This window comes from Notolabrus celidotus, chromosome 4, assembly GCF_009762535.1.
Source record: "Notolabrus celidotus isolate fNotCel1 chromosome 4, fNotCel1.pri, whole genome shotgun sequence".
NCBI classification, from domain to species: Eukaryota; Metazoa; Chordata; class Actinopteri; order Labriformes; family Labridae; genus Notolabrus; species Notolabrus celidotus.
Window position 1 is genome coordinate 26771732 of NC_048275.1, and position 18026 is coordinate 26789757.

Consider the following 18026-nt stretch of genomic DNA (forward strand, 5'->3'; position numbering starts at 1 on the left):
AAAAAGTCTTGCTCTCTAAAAGAGCAAATAAGACTGTTGTATGAGATATGAGCCTCTGATCTGTCTGTTTGTTGGTTCCTCCTGTTCTCTTCTGCAGCTGTCTGTTAAAGGTTACAATGACAAACAGGACATCCTGCTGAAGAAGATCATCGAGAAGATGGCCACCTTTGAGATCGATGAGAAGCGCTTTGACATCATCAAAGAGGCGGTAAGCCGTGACCGCATCTCCTTCATCCCTACAGCTCTAATGACTCACAATCTATCAAACAGATGACTTTTAAACTTTATTGAACAGCCAACCTTTACACCTTGGTAGCCATACCTTCCTTTTCCCTGCTGCACAACAAAAGAGCAGAAGATGCATCATGCTGAACAGCTGTCTTTAAATTCTGTTCATAAAGTGTTTAACTTCTCTTTCTCCCTGCAGTACATGAGGTCTTTGAATAACTTTAGAGCCGAGCAGCCCCACCAGCACGCCATGTACTACCTCCGTCTACTGATGACAGAGGTTGCTTGGACCAAAGACGAGCTAAGAGAAGCTCTGGATGGTGAGACTAAGCTTTAAAATCACTCTGTCTGTTTTTTACTGAAGTCTTAGACTCCCAGCTCTGGTGCTTATTAGCAACTTCACTGAGCAAGTGAACTTCAGCTATGTACTGATAGGCGTGGGGCTGGGCAACATCACAGTTATTAACTCTGTATTGATCAGTTTCAGTGTGATGATATACGATGAAACTGCCCGTTTTAAAAGGGCTCCGATAAGATCTGAGGCCTGAAGGTATTGTTAGTGGTTTGTTCTTGAGTAGAACAGGATTACATTGTTTACCAGAGTAATGTTAAAATGTTCTAAATAGATCAAGACTGACAGTATTCTGCAGTTTCATACGCAGAACTTCTTGAAGTTTTCTCTGAGTTTAGCTCACAGTTAATAGACGGCTAATCTTTCTTCACTTCAGCTTGTCTCCTCATTTGAATGCTAAGACTGTTCTCCCCTCTGGCTGCAGTCTTTCCTCTCACCGCAGTGCCAGTCTAGAACCTGAAGGGCAGATCGTTATATTTTTTACCACAGCGCTTACACAGAATATCCTCAGGTTCACATGAGACTGTGACTCTGCAGAGTAAAAGCCTACAGCCAGGTCACCAGGGCATCCAATTACCACAGCTGCTCCCTTATCAGCGTCCTTAGCCTCCTGCTTTCACCTGTCTGGGCTCTGCCACACACTTTTGTTTCTCTGCGTGTGTGTGTGTCTTCGTGTGTGTGTTTTCATGGTGCTGTGGACAAACAATCATCTTTATAAAGTGAGTGTGTGTCCCTGTAGTAGCTCATCCTTGAATCTGGGTCAGACGTTACTTGAATTCAGATTGGCCAGCCCACACAAAGACAGACTAGATTTTGGTGTAACTGCATATGTGAGTGTGAGTTTGACCAGACTTGTGTTAGTACAGGGCAAAAAAAAAAACTCTGGAAACGGGGGTTGAAATCAAATTCATGATAATAACCATGCTAAACTTTTCACCATGAAAAAAGAGACTATCACGTAGCATCAGATGAAAGCCAGTTGGTCTCTGATTTTTAAGCTCAGATATGAAGTGCCAACAGATTACACGCCCACTTCCCACAGCACTGCATGGTTTGAGCTGAAGAGGAAAAAGTAATGTCTTCTGCACAGAAAAGAAATGAAGTGAGGAGCACAAAAAGGGGGAAATTCAACTCCTGATATCCACCAAAGAAGAGGAGATTGTTGACTTAAAAATGTAACATGATGTCAGTTTTATGGATGTTAGCAGCAGCTTGGCTAGCAGCCCCCTCACATTAAATTCAGTGTCTGATGAAGAGTATAAGGGAAACAGGTTTCCAACACTAGAATCGTTTTTGGAAGAGAAGACTGAGCATAATTTGGTTCAAGTAAAGGGGATACTTTTGTATTTAGAAGTGGGATAACACAAGGTGCTTGTAGATAGTAATGCCTGGCACACATTACAGGATTCTTCAAACCTCCACACATTTAGAGACCACACACTTGATGATAACAAAAGACAGATCGCACAAAATCTCTCTCTTCTGATCCTATAGTGTGTGGTGTGCACTACGGAGCACACCACACACTAACCGATTCTTCAGCAGAGTATCAGGTTCTTCACGCTCAATATTTTAAATCTTGCGTAGTAAAACGTGACTTTGGTGTAAACAAACATGGCGGACGAACAGGAAGAAGCAATGATGATTGCTTTCGGCCTCTTACTTTCCGAAAAAAACACACAAAAAAGAAAAACGATTGTGGAAAAAGTCAAAGAGACGGCGGGAATGTGGGCTGTATGCATTACAGTGCGAGTTGTATTCATTACAGCGGTGAGGTTTCACCGGCGCCATTTTTCTGTTTGTCTTTACTTCCTCCTCCGTCAGTCAGCGGAGTCAGCTCACGTCTTGATTGGCTTTTGATCCGGTGCAAGTGACATTACACACTGTGCGTGCTCGGCTCCTCTCGGAGCATCCCACACACTACGGGATTTCTTTTTTTACTTTTTTAAGTTATATTTTCTGGCCTTTTTGCCTTTTATTTGATAGCACAGCTGAAGAGAGACAGAAAATGTGGGGAGCAGAGAGCGGGGGAGGACATGCAGGAGATGGTCGACCGGCTGGGAATCGAACCGGCGACCTCTGCGACAAGGACTATAGCCTTTGTATGTGGGGCACTTAGACTGCTAGGCCACCAGCGTCCCTCACTACAGGATTTCTAGTCTCAAATATTAAACATGTTCATTATTTATGATATCTCCTTCTGAGGCCTTCTGAGAGGCTTCGACCGGACAAAATCACTTTAACACACCCCACACCACAGGAAAAATCAGACACAAAGTTGTTTGCAAACTTCAGCCAATCTGGCCTTTGCTGGCTTTGATCGTAAGGGGGAGATCGGGACAAAAATCAGCCCGATTATCCTGTAGTGTGTACCTGCCTTAAGTGTAAAACCAACAGGAAATACAGCTCTGACCTTTTTTAGAAACCAGCCTGCAGAGTACCTGCAGGGAAAAATAGGGACAGACCGCTGCAGACGGGGTCAGTACGTTTTTAAAAAAATTCAAGAAAGACCGACCAATATCGTTGTTAGTGAAAACTTAACTAAGAAAATATGAAATTACACAAACTTTGATTAACACAGGTGTTGATCAGTGTAGTAAGAAATATGAAGATCATATTTTCTGCCATATTGATTAGCCCTAGATTGCTTTTTTGTCAAACGTGACCACTGAAGTCTTGTATGATGAAACACACACACGTAGCAGACATTAGTCTTTCTCCTGATGAAGTCCTCAGCCTGGGGAGATTGCGTTTTGATTGATTGCTGTTGTGTGTGTGATCTGTTTTCCAGATGTAACTCTCCCACGCCTCAAAGCCTTCATACCTCAGCTGTTGTCAAGGTTACATATTGAAGCCCTTCTCCATGGCAACATCACCAAAGAGGTTTGTCGATGTTTTTTTTTTTATTATTCCTGTGGGAACTCTGTGACCCCTCTGCCTCTCTGCCTCACCTAAGTAATTATTACTACTTTTAAGTATATGAGGCTTTACTTGGAAAGTACTTTCCAGACTGAAAACAACACGACAGCAACAAATAAGACAAAACGTACAATAGGAGGGTAATGACGAGGTTTGCAGACACACTCAAGCCACATCAGTAATCAGAGTATTATAATAGTCTCCTTTTCAGTAAAGATTTAAAATGGAGAAAGTGCTTGTCAAATGTTCTCTGACGGGCTACAGAGGCCCTGATAGAGACAGTCACCTGTAGACTTAAACATGCCTCATTTTAGGATAAATCTGCACTCCAGATCATAAAGAGCTAAATTCTCAGAAGCTAGGAGCTATGCACTCTAGCTGGACTGAGGCCAGGCACACACTGTGCAAATTGAGGCAGTTTCTGACTCCATGTTCAGCACATTGAAAGCAGAACATCCAGCCTATTCCTCAACTTCAGGACTTTTATTTTTCCTGACTGCTCCTGTGCAAAATGGTGAACAGCATCTAAACGCACCATTGCACCCTTTGTTTATGTTAGTAGAGTGAGAAAATATTAGGTACATCCTTCAATAAAGTGCACTTAAGAACACCTGCCAACAGTTTAGACTTCAGAAATGATTCAAAGCGAAATTATATCCTTGTGACTTTGTCAACGAAAACTGAAAATGCAGTAGCTTTGTAAAATGTAGAGTTTTTGTCAGAGCTGTTGCGTTTGGTTGGACAGGTGGTTATAATGGATCACGATTTGACGGACATTTTAATATAATTTATTTTTTGAGTTTTCAAAAGAAACTGTTGACATGTGTCACTGCTTTATACAGACTTGATACGTTCATTAATGCGTGAGCTCTCAGGTCATTCCCCACAGTTAGATGTGAGTTGACGTTCCACCTCCACTTTTATAATATTTCAGTGTATGCTCGGTCTAAGACAGAGGGAAGATGGACTCTATGATAAGAACCAGTTTAATTTCTTGCCTCAACATTTTCTGACATGCAGGACACTTGTAATGTTATTTATTTTCCCTGACGCAGGCGTCAAGTGTGCAAAGGTTGACACATACATACCTTTGAACTCAGAATTTCGATCTGCCTTTTTAAACCCCTTCCTCTGTGAACATTGAATTCACTTTTATTCTCGAACCCTAGAACCACCTTCATCCTTTTATCTGTCTTTGTCGTGGTATCGCAGAGGATTATTTTCAAACCTCTTATAAAGTCACACTTTATGTGAGGTTGGCGTCACAGTCTGGTGGAGAGAGAGAGAATAAGGCTTTGTGCAGACTGTAGGCAAATAGGATTAATTTTTCAAATCAGATCTCCACGATAGACTGTCCTCACTTTCATTTGCAAGGGATCCGATCGGATTTATGTGTCCTGACATCCCCAAGCTATTAGCACAGCATGCGTCAGTTACAGCTTGTGCTGGTGACACTGTTTCATAAGCAGAAACCTTCAGTGAAGGAGATGTGTTTGGGTTGTTTGCCACTAGACTTTCTATCATTCTCCCTGTATGTTGTATTTATTTATTCATAAAAACCATTATTTTTAAAGTAAAATAATTGGAAGGTTTCAGTGATCAAAAAATTCGGTCACATTGTGGATGCTCTTTGTGAGGTCATACATTTAATTTTTGCAGAGATTTGAATTAGAGATTGCACCATTGATTGCAGCCCCCTGACGTGAACCACATTTAAATCATATTAGGGCTCACTTAGTGATATCAACCAATGTCATACTCTTATCAAAACATCCATGTAATACAGCCACTAAAGTAAGCCAAAGAAGTCAATAAGTCCATTTTGAATCAAGAGTTCCGTGGTCTTTTAGCCCCCAGAACTACTTTCCCCGGAACTAAAAGGTTCCTGTGCCCCCATTGTTGTCTGTGTTTCGACCATGGACTGAAGTCCTGGGTAGATTGTGCAAATCAGGCCAGTGACGTATGGAGAACTAAATTTAGACCCTGGTTCCTCCGGTTGAAACGCACTTAGTTCAGGGGTAAAGTCCCTAGTTCTGGGGTAAAGTTCCTGTGGTCGAAAAACATATAAAGATATAATATAAAGAAACCACTGCTGACCATTATTGTGTGAACATCCTTCCACACAGGACTCTCTTAAAGTAAAGCAGCCATGCTTAAAAAATGCAGCAATCTTTTCATTGGTTCAAGCACACCTAGAATTTTGTTGAGGTTGTTTAACGAAATATTGTACAGAAGAGCAGAAATCTGAGGGCACACGTGATGAGTGCACCGAAGCAGCCTGAGGGTTTAAAGAGATGGGTTGAGGTTGGAGCTCAGGAGACCGCAAGAAACCGTAAGATCTTATTGTAAGCTGAATGGTAAAATACAAGTAGGAGTATTTTAGAGCAAAATTAGAGTTTTGAAGGGAAGTTTTACAAGATCTCAACATGAAATCAAAAGACAGCACTTCGAAATGAAGCAAGAGGAAACCATATGAAAAATCATTACCTCACTCTCCATGAGGCTCCAGTTCACACCATGTTTTCTGTCTTGTCCAAATATTCTGCTATTTTCTGCCCAGTTGCTATGATGCAACTCTGTCACTCTGGAACAATGTCGTCCTTGTGTGTCCTGTTTAAAATCTGTGTCAGGAGGCTTCGTCACGCCTAAAGGATAAATTTTGTTTGAAAGTCCTCAGGCTGACCAGAGGGAACAGTGATTCACTTTATCATCAGCAAACTAGAGCATGGTCCAGCTCCTGTAATGCCTGAGAAACAGCTGACTGACCATCTGGTTAAGAAGGGGCTTTGTTGTATCCGTTTTTCATGAAGGATGAGGACATCTGTAAAGCTGATTACAGAGTAAAACTACATAATCGATGTCTATGTCAGAGTTAGTTTCTTTAAGCTTGTGTGTAGCAAACCTGTTACTACTAGTTAGTAAGTAGTGTGCCTCACTTTCCTTTTTCAATGATTATAAAAGTCTAAAAGGACTAATATGTTTTTTTCTTTCCCTCAGTCTGCTCTTGGTATGATGCAAATGGTGGAGGATACACTCATTGAGCACGCTCACACAAAGCCCCTCCTGCCCAGCCAACTGATTCGCTACAGGGAGGTGCAGATTCCAGACGGTAGGTCTGAAACTCCTTCACAGCTGAAACAGACACACACTCACACAAAAAAACACACACGCACACACGGATTGAGCACTCTTGTTCATCATATGCCAGTCATGCGTCTCTTCTCTGTGACCACACTGAAGAGTCCTTGCCCTCTGCTCCTCGTCATCTGTGACGCTGCATTGCGTCTGTGAAGACTTGATTAAATCGAACACCCCTCATTTCCCTCAGAGGAACATAACAGTCACTGAGCCGAGATGGACGTCATCAGACCAATTACACACACACACACACACACACACACACACACACACACACACACACACACACACACACACACACACACACACACACAAAGCCTCTCTCTGAGCTCAGACATGATGGCACACACGCCAAGCAAAGCACCTGCGCTGCGTCTCTGATTCGATTAGGTGAGTGGAGTGGAAAGGCAGAGCAAAACTGTGCGGGGCCACCAGGAGACTTCCTGAGTCTTACTCATGGATTGTTCCAGGCCGGGCTCCAGACGGCCCGTCAGACACAGAGCAGGAGCACAGGAGGACAGAGAGGATGTAAACACAAGGTCTGCTCATGGAATGACTGACGGACGGAAAGAAGTTATTACTGTTACTGCTTGAAGTTTACATTATGCTTGGTGAAAGGCCCTGTGATGATCCAAATGCAATCAGAAAGATTCAACCCTAAAGAAACCGAGGATTATTTTACATAGTCCAGACGAAATCAATCTATAACACTCAGGCCTTTGTTCTTTTAGCAGCAAAAAGATGAGAAGTCTTTTGCATGATCTGATTTTATCATGGTATGTGAAACATGATGGAAAAACTTGTCTGGTTGCAAGCACACGCAATAAACTCTAATTCAAGACATGTTGCAGAACTATGGATTAACTCTACATATTCTACTTGTCTACAGATTACAGCTGGAGAAACTCTGTAGTGCCTTATGCACGTTTAAAGTGCTTGAAAGGAGAGATAATGAGATCAGATTACCTTTTATTTGCAGGCTAAATGTCATTGGAAATACATTTGAGCGAGTGGTTGGAGGGGGTGGGTGCTGTAGTCGAATTTTTAGTGTGGAACTTTTTTATCGTTTTTTTTATACAAGAACTAACTCTTGAAAACAACTTCTGCTACATTAGGAGCATGAATTACGAGCTCACCTATTGTTTCAAGATTGAAAAACTGACAAGCTGGATATTTTAGAGCATCTATTCCTTCTAGGGATGTACCGAAATGAATATTCTTGGCCGAAACCGTACGGAAAATGAGGAAACCAAGACCAAAAACCAAAAGCTGAAACACCAAAATAAATTATTACGCCAATTATTAGTAGGGAGACCAGGGACAGTTTTGTGTTGCACAGGCATTTTCTAGGCTCTTTATCCTCAAATGTGACTTTGAAAAAACATCTTTAGTAAGTCCTTAAAGAATTAAGCTTAGAAGATGTATGCCACTTTGTCATGTTTTTTTTTTAAGTCAAAGAAAATATAACACCTGCTTAATACTTTAATGGAAGTATGTTGTGAAGACAGAATGGATACATTTTATTTATTTGTAAATGTACTGGCCACCCCTGCCTATTTGAGAGCCTCAGTTGGGCCACCCCGGTCTCCGTCTCCAAGTGGGTTCTCCGCATCCATCGCGGCCTGGATCATTTCTCGGGCGCGCTGCTTTATTCCCACATCCAAATAATGATCTTTATAATACGGATCAAGTACAGTCCCGATGAAGTGCAGAGGATTGAAATAGATGAGTGTACTTTTCATTGTTTTCACTCCGTGGTCTGTCTCAACCTCTTAACTTAGAAGACGCTTTAGTGCTGCAATTAAAGGAATAACGTCTGCTACAGATGCATCAGAGGAGCTGATCTCTTTAGTTAGCTGCTCAAAGGGGGCAAGAAGAGAGGTAATGTTCGGTATTAAGACCCACTGGTGTGAAGTGAATGTCGCGGGGAACTCATGATGTAGTAAGAAATGTCAGTTTTACGTTTCAGTAGGCAGTGCTAATTCTGTCTTCAGTGGAGTGGAAGCTAGATTACACTTAAAGGCCGGTGTTAAACATGCTGTGACAAAACAAAACATACAGTGGCACTCAATGTCAAGTTTGATCACTTCCTGCAGGTTCTCTGATTGCTCAAATGGCAAGCTGTCCTAAAAGTTTTTGAGTAACCTTGAGTTTAACTTGTACATGTTAAGAGAAATGTCGAGAGAGAGTCTCAGATCAGCATGGGTTTCCTCCATCCAGCAGCGTGCTTGATCACACAAACTGAAGCCGAGAGAAGAACGAAGCAGCGTCCCCTGTGCCACGACGGACAGCTCCTCTCTTCTGCTCAAAAGAAAATGTAAAGCACATATAAAAGATGAGCTGCTTAGCAAAACAGTGCCATGTTAGCATTCACTGTCCCAGCTGTCCTCTGTCTGACCCTTCTTGTTTTAATACTACGCTCCTCTGTGCCTCAGGCAAAACACTCCGGTGCCTACATCAGAAACAGCTCAGCAGGTTTCTGCAGCCATAATTTGGACAAAGTTACTTTAGGCAGTGCTGATCACGGTTTTCAAGGACAGGGTCATGAATACAGGGATTAAGATCTGCAGTGATCTCCAAAGGGCTTAAAAACACTATTTCATCCAGCATGGTTTGGCAGGATGTACCAACCCTTGCTTCTTGAATTTCGGTGACAATCCGAGCATTACACTCGGGAGACCCCTGTGAAACCAAAGTCAGGAAGCAAAGTATTTTAGTGCAAACTGTGATCTTTTACTGAACCTGTCAGAGTAATTTAAGTCAGTGTTTGGTCGACACATGAAGTTGGTTCACCCTTTTTTCCTTGCTCAATCCACAGAGTAAGTAATGCTGCACAACATTCCTGTGTGTAACGAGGATCATTCAAATTATATCTTTATGTTAATCAAGAAACTGCGTTAGTGAGCTCCACGTCGAGGTCTTGCTCCCTGTTGGGATTTTGATATGCTTCACCACCTGCTCACCAGACATTTTGTCACTTCTTACCCAGCTACCAATTTGAGATCAACACAAGATACTTGTGCTGAAAGAAAGGATGCCCGCTCAGTGAAGAAACCCACCCCACTATATCATTTACTGATAAATGTCGTACCCTACCACATGGCTCCTGATGTCACCCAAAGCCTCAGATAGAAAGGAGGACCGATGGGGGAGCGAGAGCCAGCAGATCACTGGGGCTATCAAGTGGGCTCCTGTCCATGATATATACAGTCTATGGTTGTCCCTGGCATCACCTTTGTTATTAAGAATGAATAACAATTGTTTTGAGGCTTTGACCAATCAAAATCAAGTATTTATCACAGCTGGGTAAAAAAGGAAGTTATGTAATATATTTTTACAGTTTTCACAGATTGTTGTAGGAGTAATTGAATCCAGTTTAAACAGTCATGTTAACAATGCTGATTTTTGTTGGTTTGGTGCTGGAAAAGCTGGAGGTCCCTCTGAGCCCAGCGGGGAGAACCGTGGGATAATTGATACCAGAAACCAGCCCGGTCCTGCTGATGGAGCTGGGTTACTGTTTTAACTCATTACATTGAACATAGTTTGTGGCTGTGCTTAAAGTACACGAGGTACATGATCCTGGAGATTTGAACGTTCTTAATAATCTTATGTTATGGTCTAATACAAACCATACATTCTCTATTATTTACTTAGACTTGTTGAAGTATGCATGTGAAGTTGGCTTTGAATTATATGCGTACAGTAGTAGAATAATAAGTATTTATTGTTGTGTTTCTCTCAGGTGGATGGTATGTTTACCAGCAGAGAAACGAGGTGCACAACATCTGCGGCATTGAGATCTACTATCAGACGGACATGCAGAACACTCACGACAACATGCTGCTGGAGCTGTTCTGTCAGATCGTCTCTGAGCCCTGCTTCAACACACTGAGGACCAAAGAACAGCTGGGTGAGTCCTCATAAAACGAACAATATAACAGGGAACTTCTTTCTACACGCTCTTTAAAAGTGCATGTAAGAGACGAGACAGAACTGTGCTTTTTGTTTTCTCTGAGAATATGCAGCTTTGATCTACATGTAGCAATTAGATACGATTCCATAAAGACCAGAGAGCGTGTAAGTGAAGTTTCTATAGAGCAGTCTACCATGGTGTTTTTAATAACTTTGGAAATTAATACACTGAGTCACTGAGTCTGATTTATGATCAGAATAAAATGTTTATGAAACCACTTTACAGTAAATGAATTTATGATTGATAAGTTTAATGTTCAAAAAGTTTTCTACGCACGCTGAGCCACACTGTCTGTCCCACCCACAGGCTACATTGTGTTCAGCGGGCCTCGTCGGGCGAACGGCGTGCAGGGCCTGCGTTTCATCATCCAGTCGGAGAAGGCGCCGCACTATCTGGAGAGCCGCGTGGAAGCTTTCCTCTGCACCATGGAGAAGTATGTGGAGGAGATGAGCGATGAAGCCTTCCAGAAACACATCCAGGCTCTGGCCATCCGCCGCCTGGACAAGCCCAAGAAGCTGTCTGCTGAGTGTGCTAAGTACTGGGGAGAGATCATCTCTCAGCAGTATAACTTTGACAGAGGTAACACTCCTCTTCACCTCATTGCTGACTCTTTATTATATTTAGCTCCTATTAGGGGCTACACCAGACTTTGCATTTTGATTCTCAGATCTGATCTAGCTGTTCAAAACAAAGCTTTGTCAAGTCGTTCTTATTTACTCCTAGATCAGCCAAATGTTGACCTGTATGATTATCAGGGTCTTCAGCGTCTGGTGGACAACTCTTGCTGTTAAATGCGGAGTCACAGTTGTTTTTCACTACTTGATTTAGCATGATAAATCATTGTAGCTTACTTTGACAACTCCCTCCGCAGCCCTCAAAGCCTTGCTGCAGAGTGACAGACAAAAGATTTCCACTCATTAATCCTTTATTCTATCAATTAAACAACCGTTATTTGTACAGCACCAATTCATAACAACTGTTTATCCTCTACTGTGTTCTATTATTAGGCTATTTTCGACCGCAGGAACTTTACCCCGGAACTAAGGACTTTACCCCTGAACTACATGCGTTTCGACTGGAGGAACCACAGTCTAAATTTAGTTCAGGGGTAGATGATCTCCCCCCTGAAAATGTTGTACTTTTCAAATGTCCTGGGACTTTCGGTTGAACGTAACGGTGTTTGTGGAGTTAACACAGTTGTAGAAACAAAGAGGGAGTTCCTGGGAATGCATACTGGTTTAGTTTTTTATTAGGATTTCAAAATACTATTTATTATAGTTTTTTTTCTCCATACGTCACTGGCCTGATTTGCACAATCTACCCGGGACTTCAGCCCATGGTCAAAACGCAGACAACAATGGGGGCACAGGAACCTTTTAGTTCCAGGGAAAGTAGTTCTGGGGGCAAAAAGACCCCAGAACTCTTTGTTGAAATGCACCTATTGACAGAAACCCAACATTAATCCACTTTGAGTAAAGCACTTGGCAACATTTATCAAGTCACAGTGACAAGAAAACTTCCTTGTCGTTTGTAATGTTGTATAAGGCAAAAACCTCCCGAACAACCAGACTCACACTGAACAGCCGTCTGCTGGGACTGTGTTGGACTTGCTGTGTTGGAAAGTGGGATTAATGGGATTATTTAGTGCTTTTGCAGCTTTTTACCACAGCCCTCTGCTGGTAACTCAGGTCATGGTCAACACTTGTCAAGGTCATTTTCATACCTCCTTTGTAAAGCTCCCAGCCTGTCATGTTCTTTCTCCTTAACTGCTTTGTGTACAATGATGAAACTATAAAAAAAAACCCACAGTGCATTGATTTGGCTAACACAAGGTGTGAGGTGACTCAGGCGGTTCTTATCAGATGCAAAGAATCATCGACTTTTAGGGGTCAGACATGGCTTACAGGCCAAGCTTGTGTGATGTGAAAAGTCAAATACAAGTTCTTAGGAGTTATCAATATTTTGGTCAGTCCCAAGGGTAGTAAGATGTTGCTTAGAGCTGCACAAATTAGAATCGATTAAAGGCTAAAATAATCTGCAGCAGTAGCACACCTCTCTGGCAGCACTCTCCGGAGTGCCGTAATGGATTGTAATGGGCCTGATTCACTGGTAATCTGCCTAAAGCTCTGAGCGATGGCAACCCTGAATGGCAGCCAAGGGAGTGGTGCTGATTACTGATACCAACAGCGCTAGAGGAGGGGAGGCAGGAGTGTGAGGGCGGCTATCATGCTAAATACCAGGGACAGAGAAGAAAACACAACACGTGCTCTGGCAGAGGGTGAACGGTGATTACGGTTCACTATGTGCAAAAGATACTGATCAAGATGCATAGATACTTTTTAAGATGTTGTTGTGAAAGCTGCTCCATTGGATGGCAAACATTAATAACTTAGGTAAATGACACAAGAAGTCAATCATGTCAAATCAATTTTATACTGAGCTCTTTGGATTTCTATGGTTGAAGATTATTTCTTGATGTCCTTACATCACACATCATGAAACTGATGTTTAAGTCCTTGTGTTTGCTTGTTGTGTTGCAGATAACATTGAAGTGGCCTACCTGAAGACTCTGGTGAAGGAAAACATAAATCACTTCTACAGGGTAAGTGATGTAATGCATAATACATCCAACTGACATCTGTTTATCCTAAGCGGCAACCTCCAGCTGCGAGAATTGAAGCTAATGCTGAAGTGTTAAAAACTGCAGTTCATCCAGTGTCTACTTGAGGCTGGCTCGGGAAGTACCGGAAACCACATACACACAAATTTTAAAAAGCCGATCTTTACAGCAGAAATAAACATGATTACAGCCTGGTACAAAAGACAAGTGTAGTCTGGATAGCGCATTATTCGATCGGCACACACTGTACGGGGATGAATTTTTTTCTAATGCGGCAATTTCAAAGATATATTGAGATTACGAGTTTCCCATTATGAGAGGCACAGCTGACTCGATTGACATGCAGGAACACTGTAGCTGTTGGCGAGGAGGCTCAAAGCCCGCCTCTTTACCTCAACAGAAGTCAGGTTGACTTCAGCATATCCAATATGGTTCCTGCCGACGATTGGTTTTAAAACCGCGCTTCAGAAACAGATGGGTGACGTTACCGATACTACGTCCATTATTTGTACAGTCTATGTTTTACCCACAAGTTACACAGCTATCAAGGTATTCCTACTTTCAGTAGACAACTGTGTTGCAAGTCAAGTCAAAGGATTTAACTAAATAATTAAACCTAATGAAGAATTGTCACATTAGTTCAAACTGACAGCTCAGTTTGCAGCCCCCAGAGCTCTGCTGAAGACTGTCAGGGAAACAAAGACTTTTAACTTGAAAATGCTTAACTTGCGTTTATTTTGGCTGGTTAATTCAACATCCAGCTGAGACCTGCCTCTGTTTTCAATCTCAAAATGTCAAGCCAGTGCCTCAAATAGTACATGACGATGAAGAGTTAATTATTTGAACCAGTTATCTGCTTATCTAAAAGCAGAGGTTATAATTCCCCTTAATTCTCTAATCATGCTGTGGAATGTGTGAGCTAAGGGTCACATCAGTGGGCATTGAGGGTTTAAGCTTATGATTAGGGACTGGAATAAAAAGATGCTCTTCCTCTGATGACATTTGTCTCCCATCAGTCTCAGTTTAACATGAACATGCTTACATTTTGACTGTAGATGTGGTACTTTGGTTAACGCTGGAATGAACAGATGTCTCAAGTAACAGTCCGCATAGATCAAAACAAAAACATTTTATTCCAGCGTTTTGTTGTCCTTGTTAAATGCAAACGTGATTCATGGTAATAGTCATCCACATTTAAATGTCTAAAGCCAAGTCGAGCCCAGAGAAGCGTGGGAAGGTGAAGCAGTTGCAGAGAAAAGTTGCAGCAGTGTGAGCTGAGCCGTCTCAGCTCGACTCAGGGCAGCCAAAAAGTGCAGCGTTATCATCAGCTGCTCCCCCGCTCAAACTAACTCTCATCACAGGTTGTGACTTACTGATACTTCATCAGAGTGTTTAAAAAAAACCCAGTTGAACAGCTGTGCTCTCACTTTCTAATAATTAGTCATCTCCTCTGAACAAAAGAGTCAAAGATTCAAGCAAAGCAGACCATGTACATGCCTCTGAAGCTCCCATGGATGGCTTTAAACTCTAGACGATCTTGAGTTGTTTTGCCGCTTCATCAAGACTACAAATGAAAGGGGCGCTGCTGGCCTAAGCGCCCCACATACAGAGGCTATAGACCAGAGGTCACTGATTCGACTCCCGTCCGCGACCATTTCCTGCACGTCTTCCCCCACTCCACTCCCCACGCTTCCTGTCTCTCTTCAGCTGTCCTGTCAATAAAGGTGAAAAAAGCCCCAAAAATATAACTTTAAAACTACAAATGAAAGTGTTTCTATTATCCTCACCTTATTTTAAGTCTCTTCAGAATATCCAGCTGCAGTAAAGAGCCCGTAACAACCAAAACTCAGCCCTTTCTAACACCATTTCCGCAAAGAGGCAGGTTTTTAGAACACAGCAGTCCAGAAGCTGCAAGTTTCAACTCATCTGAGCAGAAGCTTTGGTTTGAACTTGACTCGATGACAGACGGCTCCAGAGTACGATTTGATAAACCAAATGTTACGGCCAAAGTCGGAAAACATCCTTTTTATTCTCCAAGTTTCAGAATCTGTGTGATAATCCCATTAAAGATAAAAGAGCAGCATTGGTTCCACACAGAGCGTGAGCACACACCTCCTCTGAATCCAGTCAAACCATGTGTGTCAATAGATTCAGTGTGCTAGCTTTCATCTCTCTGCTTCTATTCATAGCTGTTGAGGTGACACTGACACAGGACGCTCACTGCATATCAGCCGCTATAATGACACACAGCCGCTATCTGAGCCCGGCAGAAACCATTACAGGCCCCATGCACAATAAGCCTCATGCATTTCTAATGTCGCATCAGCTGCGCTCGCGTTTATTCTCTCTTTCTTTTTTACATTTTATATCTGGCGGCTGGACTTGACACTGTCTGACTGCAGACGGGCTAATTCTTCAGTCTTATTATAATCCTCCTCAGAGAGACCGTGACAAGGCCTGGCTGTGGGGCTCAATCTCCAAAGGGCAGTCTGGACACAGATCCCAGACTAACTGTGACAGACACGAGGTCAGGCGGGCCATGTTGAGTCGCTTAGTCTTCTTCATTCTGTCACAAAATCCTGAGTATTTACATGTCTGTAGCCCAAAATTATCCACTTCATCATCAGTATGGACTCAGATTTGCTATCATTTCAACATCGTATTCTAAATCTTTCACTTGACGATAGCGGGTCAGTTTACAGCTCAGATTTTTAGAAGTTTATCTTTGACTGTTACAAGACATGTCAGCATCAATGCTCACATCTTTTTGAATATCTTACTTAACCGAATTCATTTTCAGGAATTTGACGCCTTGAAACAGAAACAAGCTGTGGTGAAGTCAGCAGCAGCTCAGCTCACAGCCTCCCAAACACTGCCAGAGAGTAATGAACAGTGGGGGTTGAAATGAAGCTGCTTTTATCAGATCACCATTCACGTCTGTTTTATATAAGTGTCCTTTGATGGATACATTCACTTTGTACAAACAGAACTAACTGGATGGTAGTGTTTTAGTCAAGACCACATTAACCGAGACCAAGACATGTCCGAGACCAAGACAAGACCAAGACATTTAGGGATCTAGACCGAGTCAAGATAAAGACCAAGGCAGGACAAGACCGAGACAAGACAAAGACCATATATATCAATGAAAAATCATCATGAGAGTGAACAAAATAAAGGACTTCTGTTTATTTAATTTAAGTTTGCTTTGAATACTATTGACAGCAACAAACAAGGTTTGGTTTTGTCTTTGTTGCCTTTCTTTTGACTCCTTCAGTTTTGTTTTCTCTCACCACAGTAATGACAGGGACACAGAGCATCAGTGGTGGTCTCGACCATCTTGATATAAAATACATAGTCAGCCCAGTCCGAGACCGAGACAAGAACGAGTAAAAATGCTTTCGATTCTGAGACGAGACCGAGACCTGAAATAAGTGGCCTCGATACCGGTCTCGAGACCAAGACCGGTCTTGAGTACTACAATACTACTGTATGGTATCCCAAAAAAAAACCTGGGCCAGTGTTACTAGTGGTAGCTCAGTTCTCAGTTTCCCCTGATGTGCTGCGTTCACCAAAAGGGATGAAGAAACCCCCACAAGGTGAAATTGATGACATATTTTCTGGTCATTTTTCCTTTAAAAAAAAAAAGATACAGTAAATTTAATAATAAGCTAAATATAGCTAACATTTAAAGGTGAACTGTTGAAATGTCTGGTTTCTCTAAGCTTCAGCCATTGTCAGAATACTCTTCCACCTGGCAGCACTATAAATTAAAATCAATCAATTTAGAAAGAGTTTAATCTGAAGCAGTTCCTCTATGTGGTTTCTTAATTGGCTTCTCAGATAACCAAGCAACCTGCAGGTTTTGATCAACATAATGATTCTGACTTTGTTCTTGTCCCCTGCTGCCATCCTCCCAGCATTATCTCACCTGTCTGTCTGTGTTTCTGTCCACGTCTCTTCCTCTCTGTGTGTCCCTGCAGGATCGTCTGACAGTCGAAGCCCCCAAGAGACACAAGGTGTCTGTGCACGTTCTGTCCAGAGAGATGGACTCCTGTGAGTATCTGTGCCAGCATGGTTTAGACTCTGTGTGCATTCATGAAGCATGGGGTGGAACTGAAGGTCTCTTTGTGTGTTCATCAGGTCCGATAGTGGGAGAGTTCCCCGCTCAGAATGACGTCAACTTGGCCCCCGCTCCCTCCCTGCCACAGGTAACCATTGTGCAATAGATCTCTGTCTGCTCCTACACACAGTACATACACTACTGACACACTAAACACTAAAGAGACAACAAAACACATCACATGACATCAGCAAACTGCACTAAATCTCTGTTGATATGTCTTTGTAACACTGTAGGCGGATCTGATTTAATGACAGCTTCCACACTAGTCACTGTGGTTTGAAGAGTAAGGGACAGTTCAGCCCTTTAGTGGGGATGATGACTTTGTGAAGCAGGATTACATTCAAGGTCAAATTTTAAAAAGCCCATCAGGCAGAAAATGCAAATGACAAGACTGGACCTGAGGACGTCAATGGAATATTTAAAAAGAGATTATATTTGGACAACAGGGTATCATCATAAAAACTCCATCCTGATAGACCGGTGGCGGTCAGAGACGTGAGTCACAACCTAAAGCATCCATAGCTTAGTCTATTTTACTCTCAGTTACACCTTAATAGAATCAACATAATTCTTTATTTGGGAGGGCGGAAACAGAGGAAACATAAAGAAGAAGTTTACTGAGCTGATGTTTCAGCTGAGAACAGGGATCAACTTCTATTTGACACCAACA

At 42.3% G+C, this 18026-nt stretch overlaps 1 protein-coding gene across 1 annotated transcript in view; it reads left to right on the forward strand.

The window, feature by feature from the left end:
• The window catches only part of ide (insulin-degrading enzyme), a 42063-nt gene that overhangs the window by 19889 nt on the left and 4148 nt on the right, over positions 1-18026 (forward strand). The window contains exons 16-24 of the mRNA XM_034681644.1: positions 98-208; positions 428-548; positions 3372-3463; positions 6497-6608; positions 10380-10547; positions 10917-11189; positions 13151-13212; positions 17214-17286; positions 17374-17441. Coding sequence (XP_034537535.1) covers positions 98-208; positions 428-548; positions 3372-3463; positions 6497-6608; positions 10380-10547; positions 10917-11189; positions 13151-13212; positions 17214-17286; positions 17374-17441 — 1080 coding nt within the window. The remainder of the gene's footprint in view (positions 1-97; positions 209-427; positions 549-3371; positions 3464-6496; positions 6609-10379; positions 10548-10916; positions 11190-13150; positions 13213-17213; positions 17287-17373; positions 17442-18026) is intronic.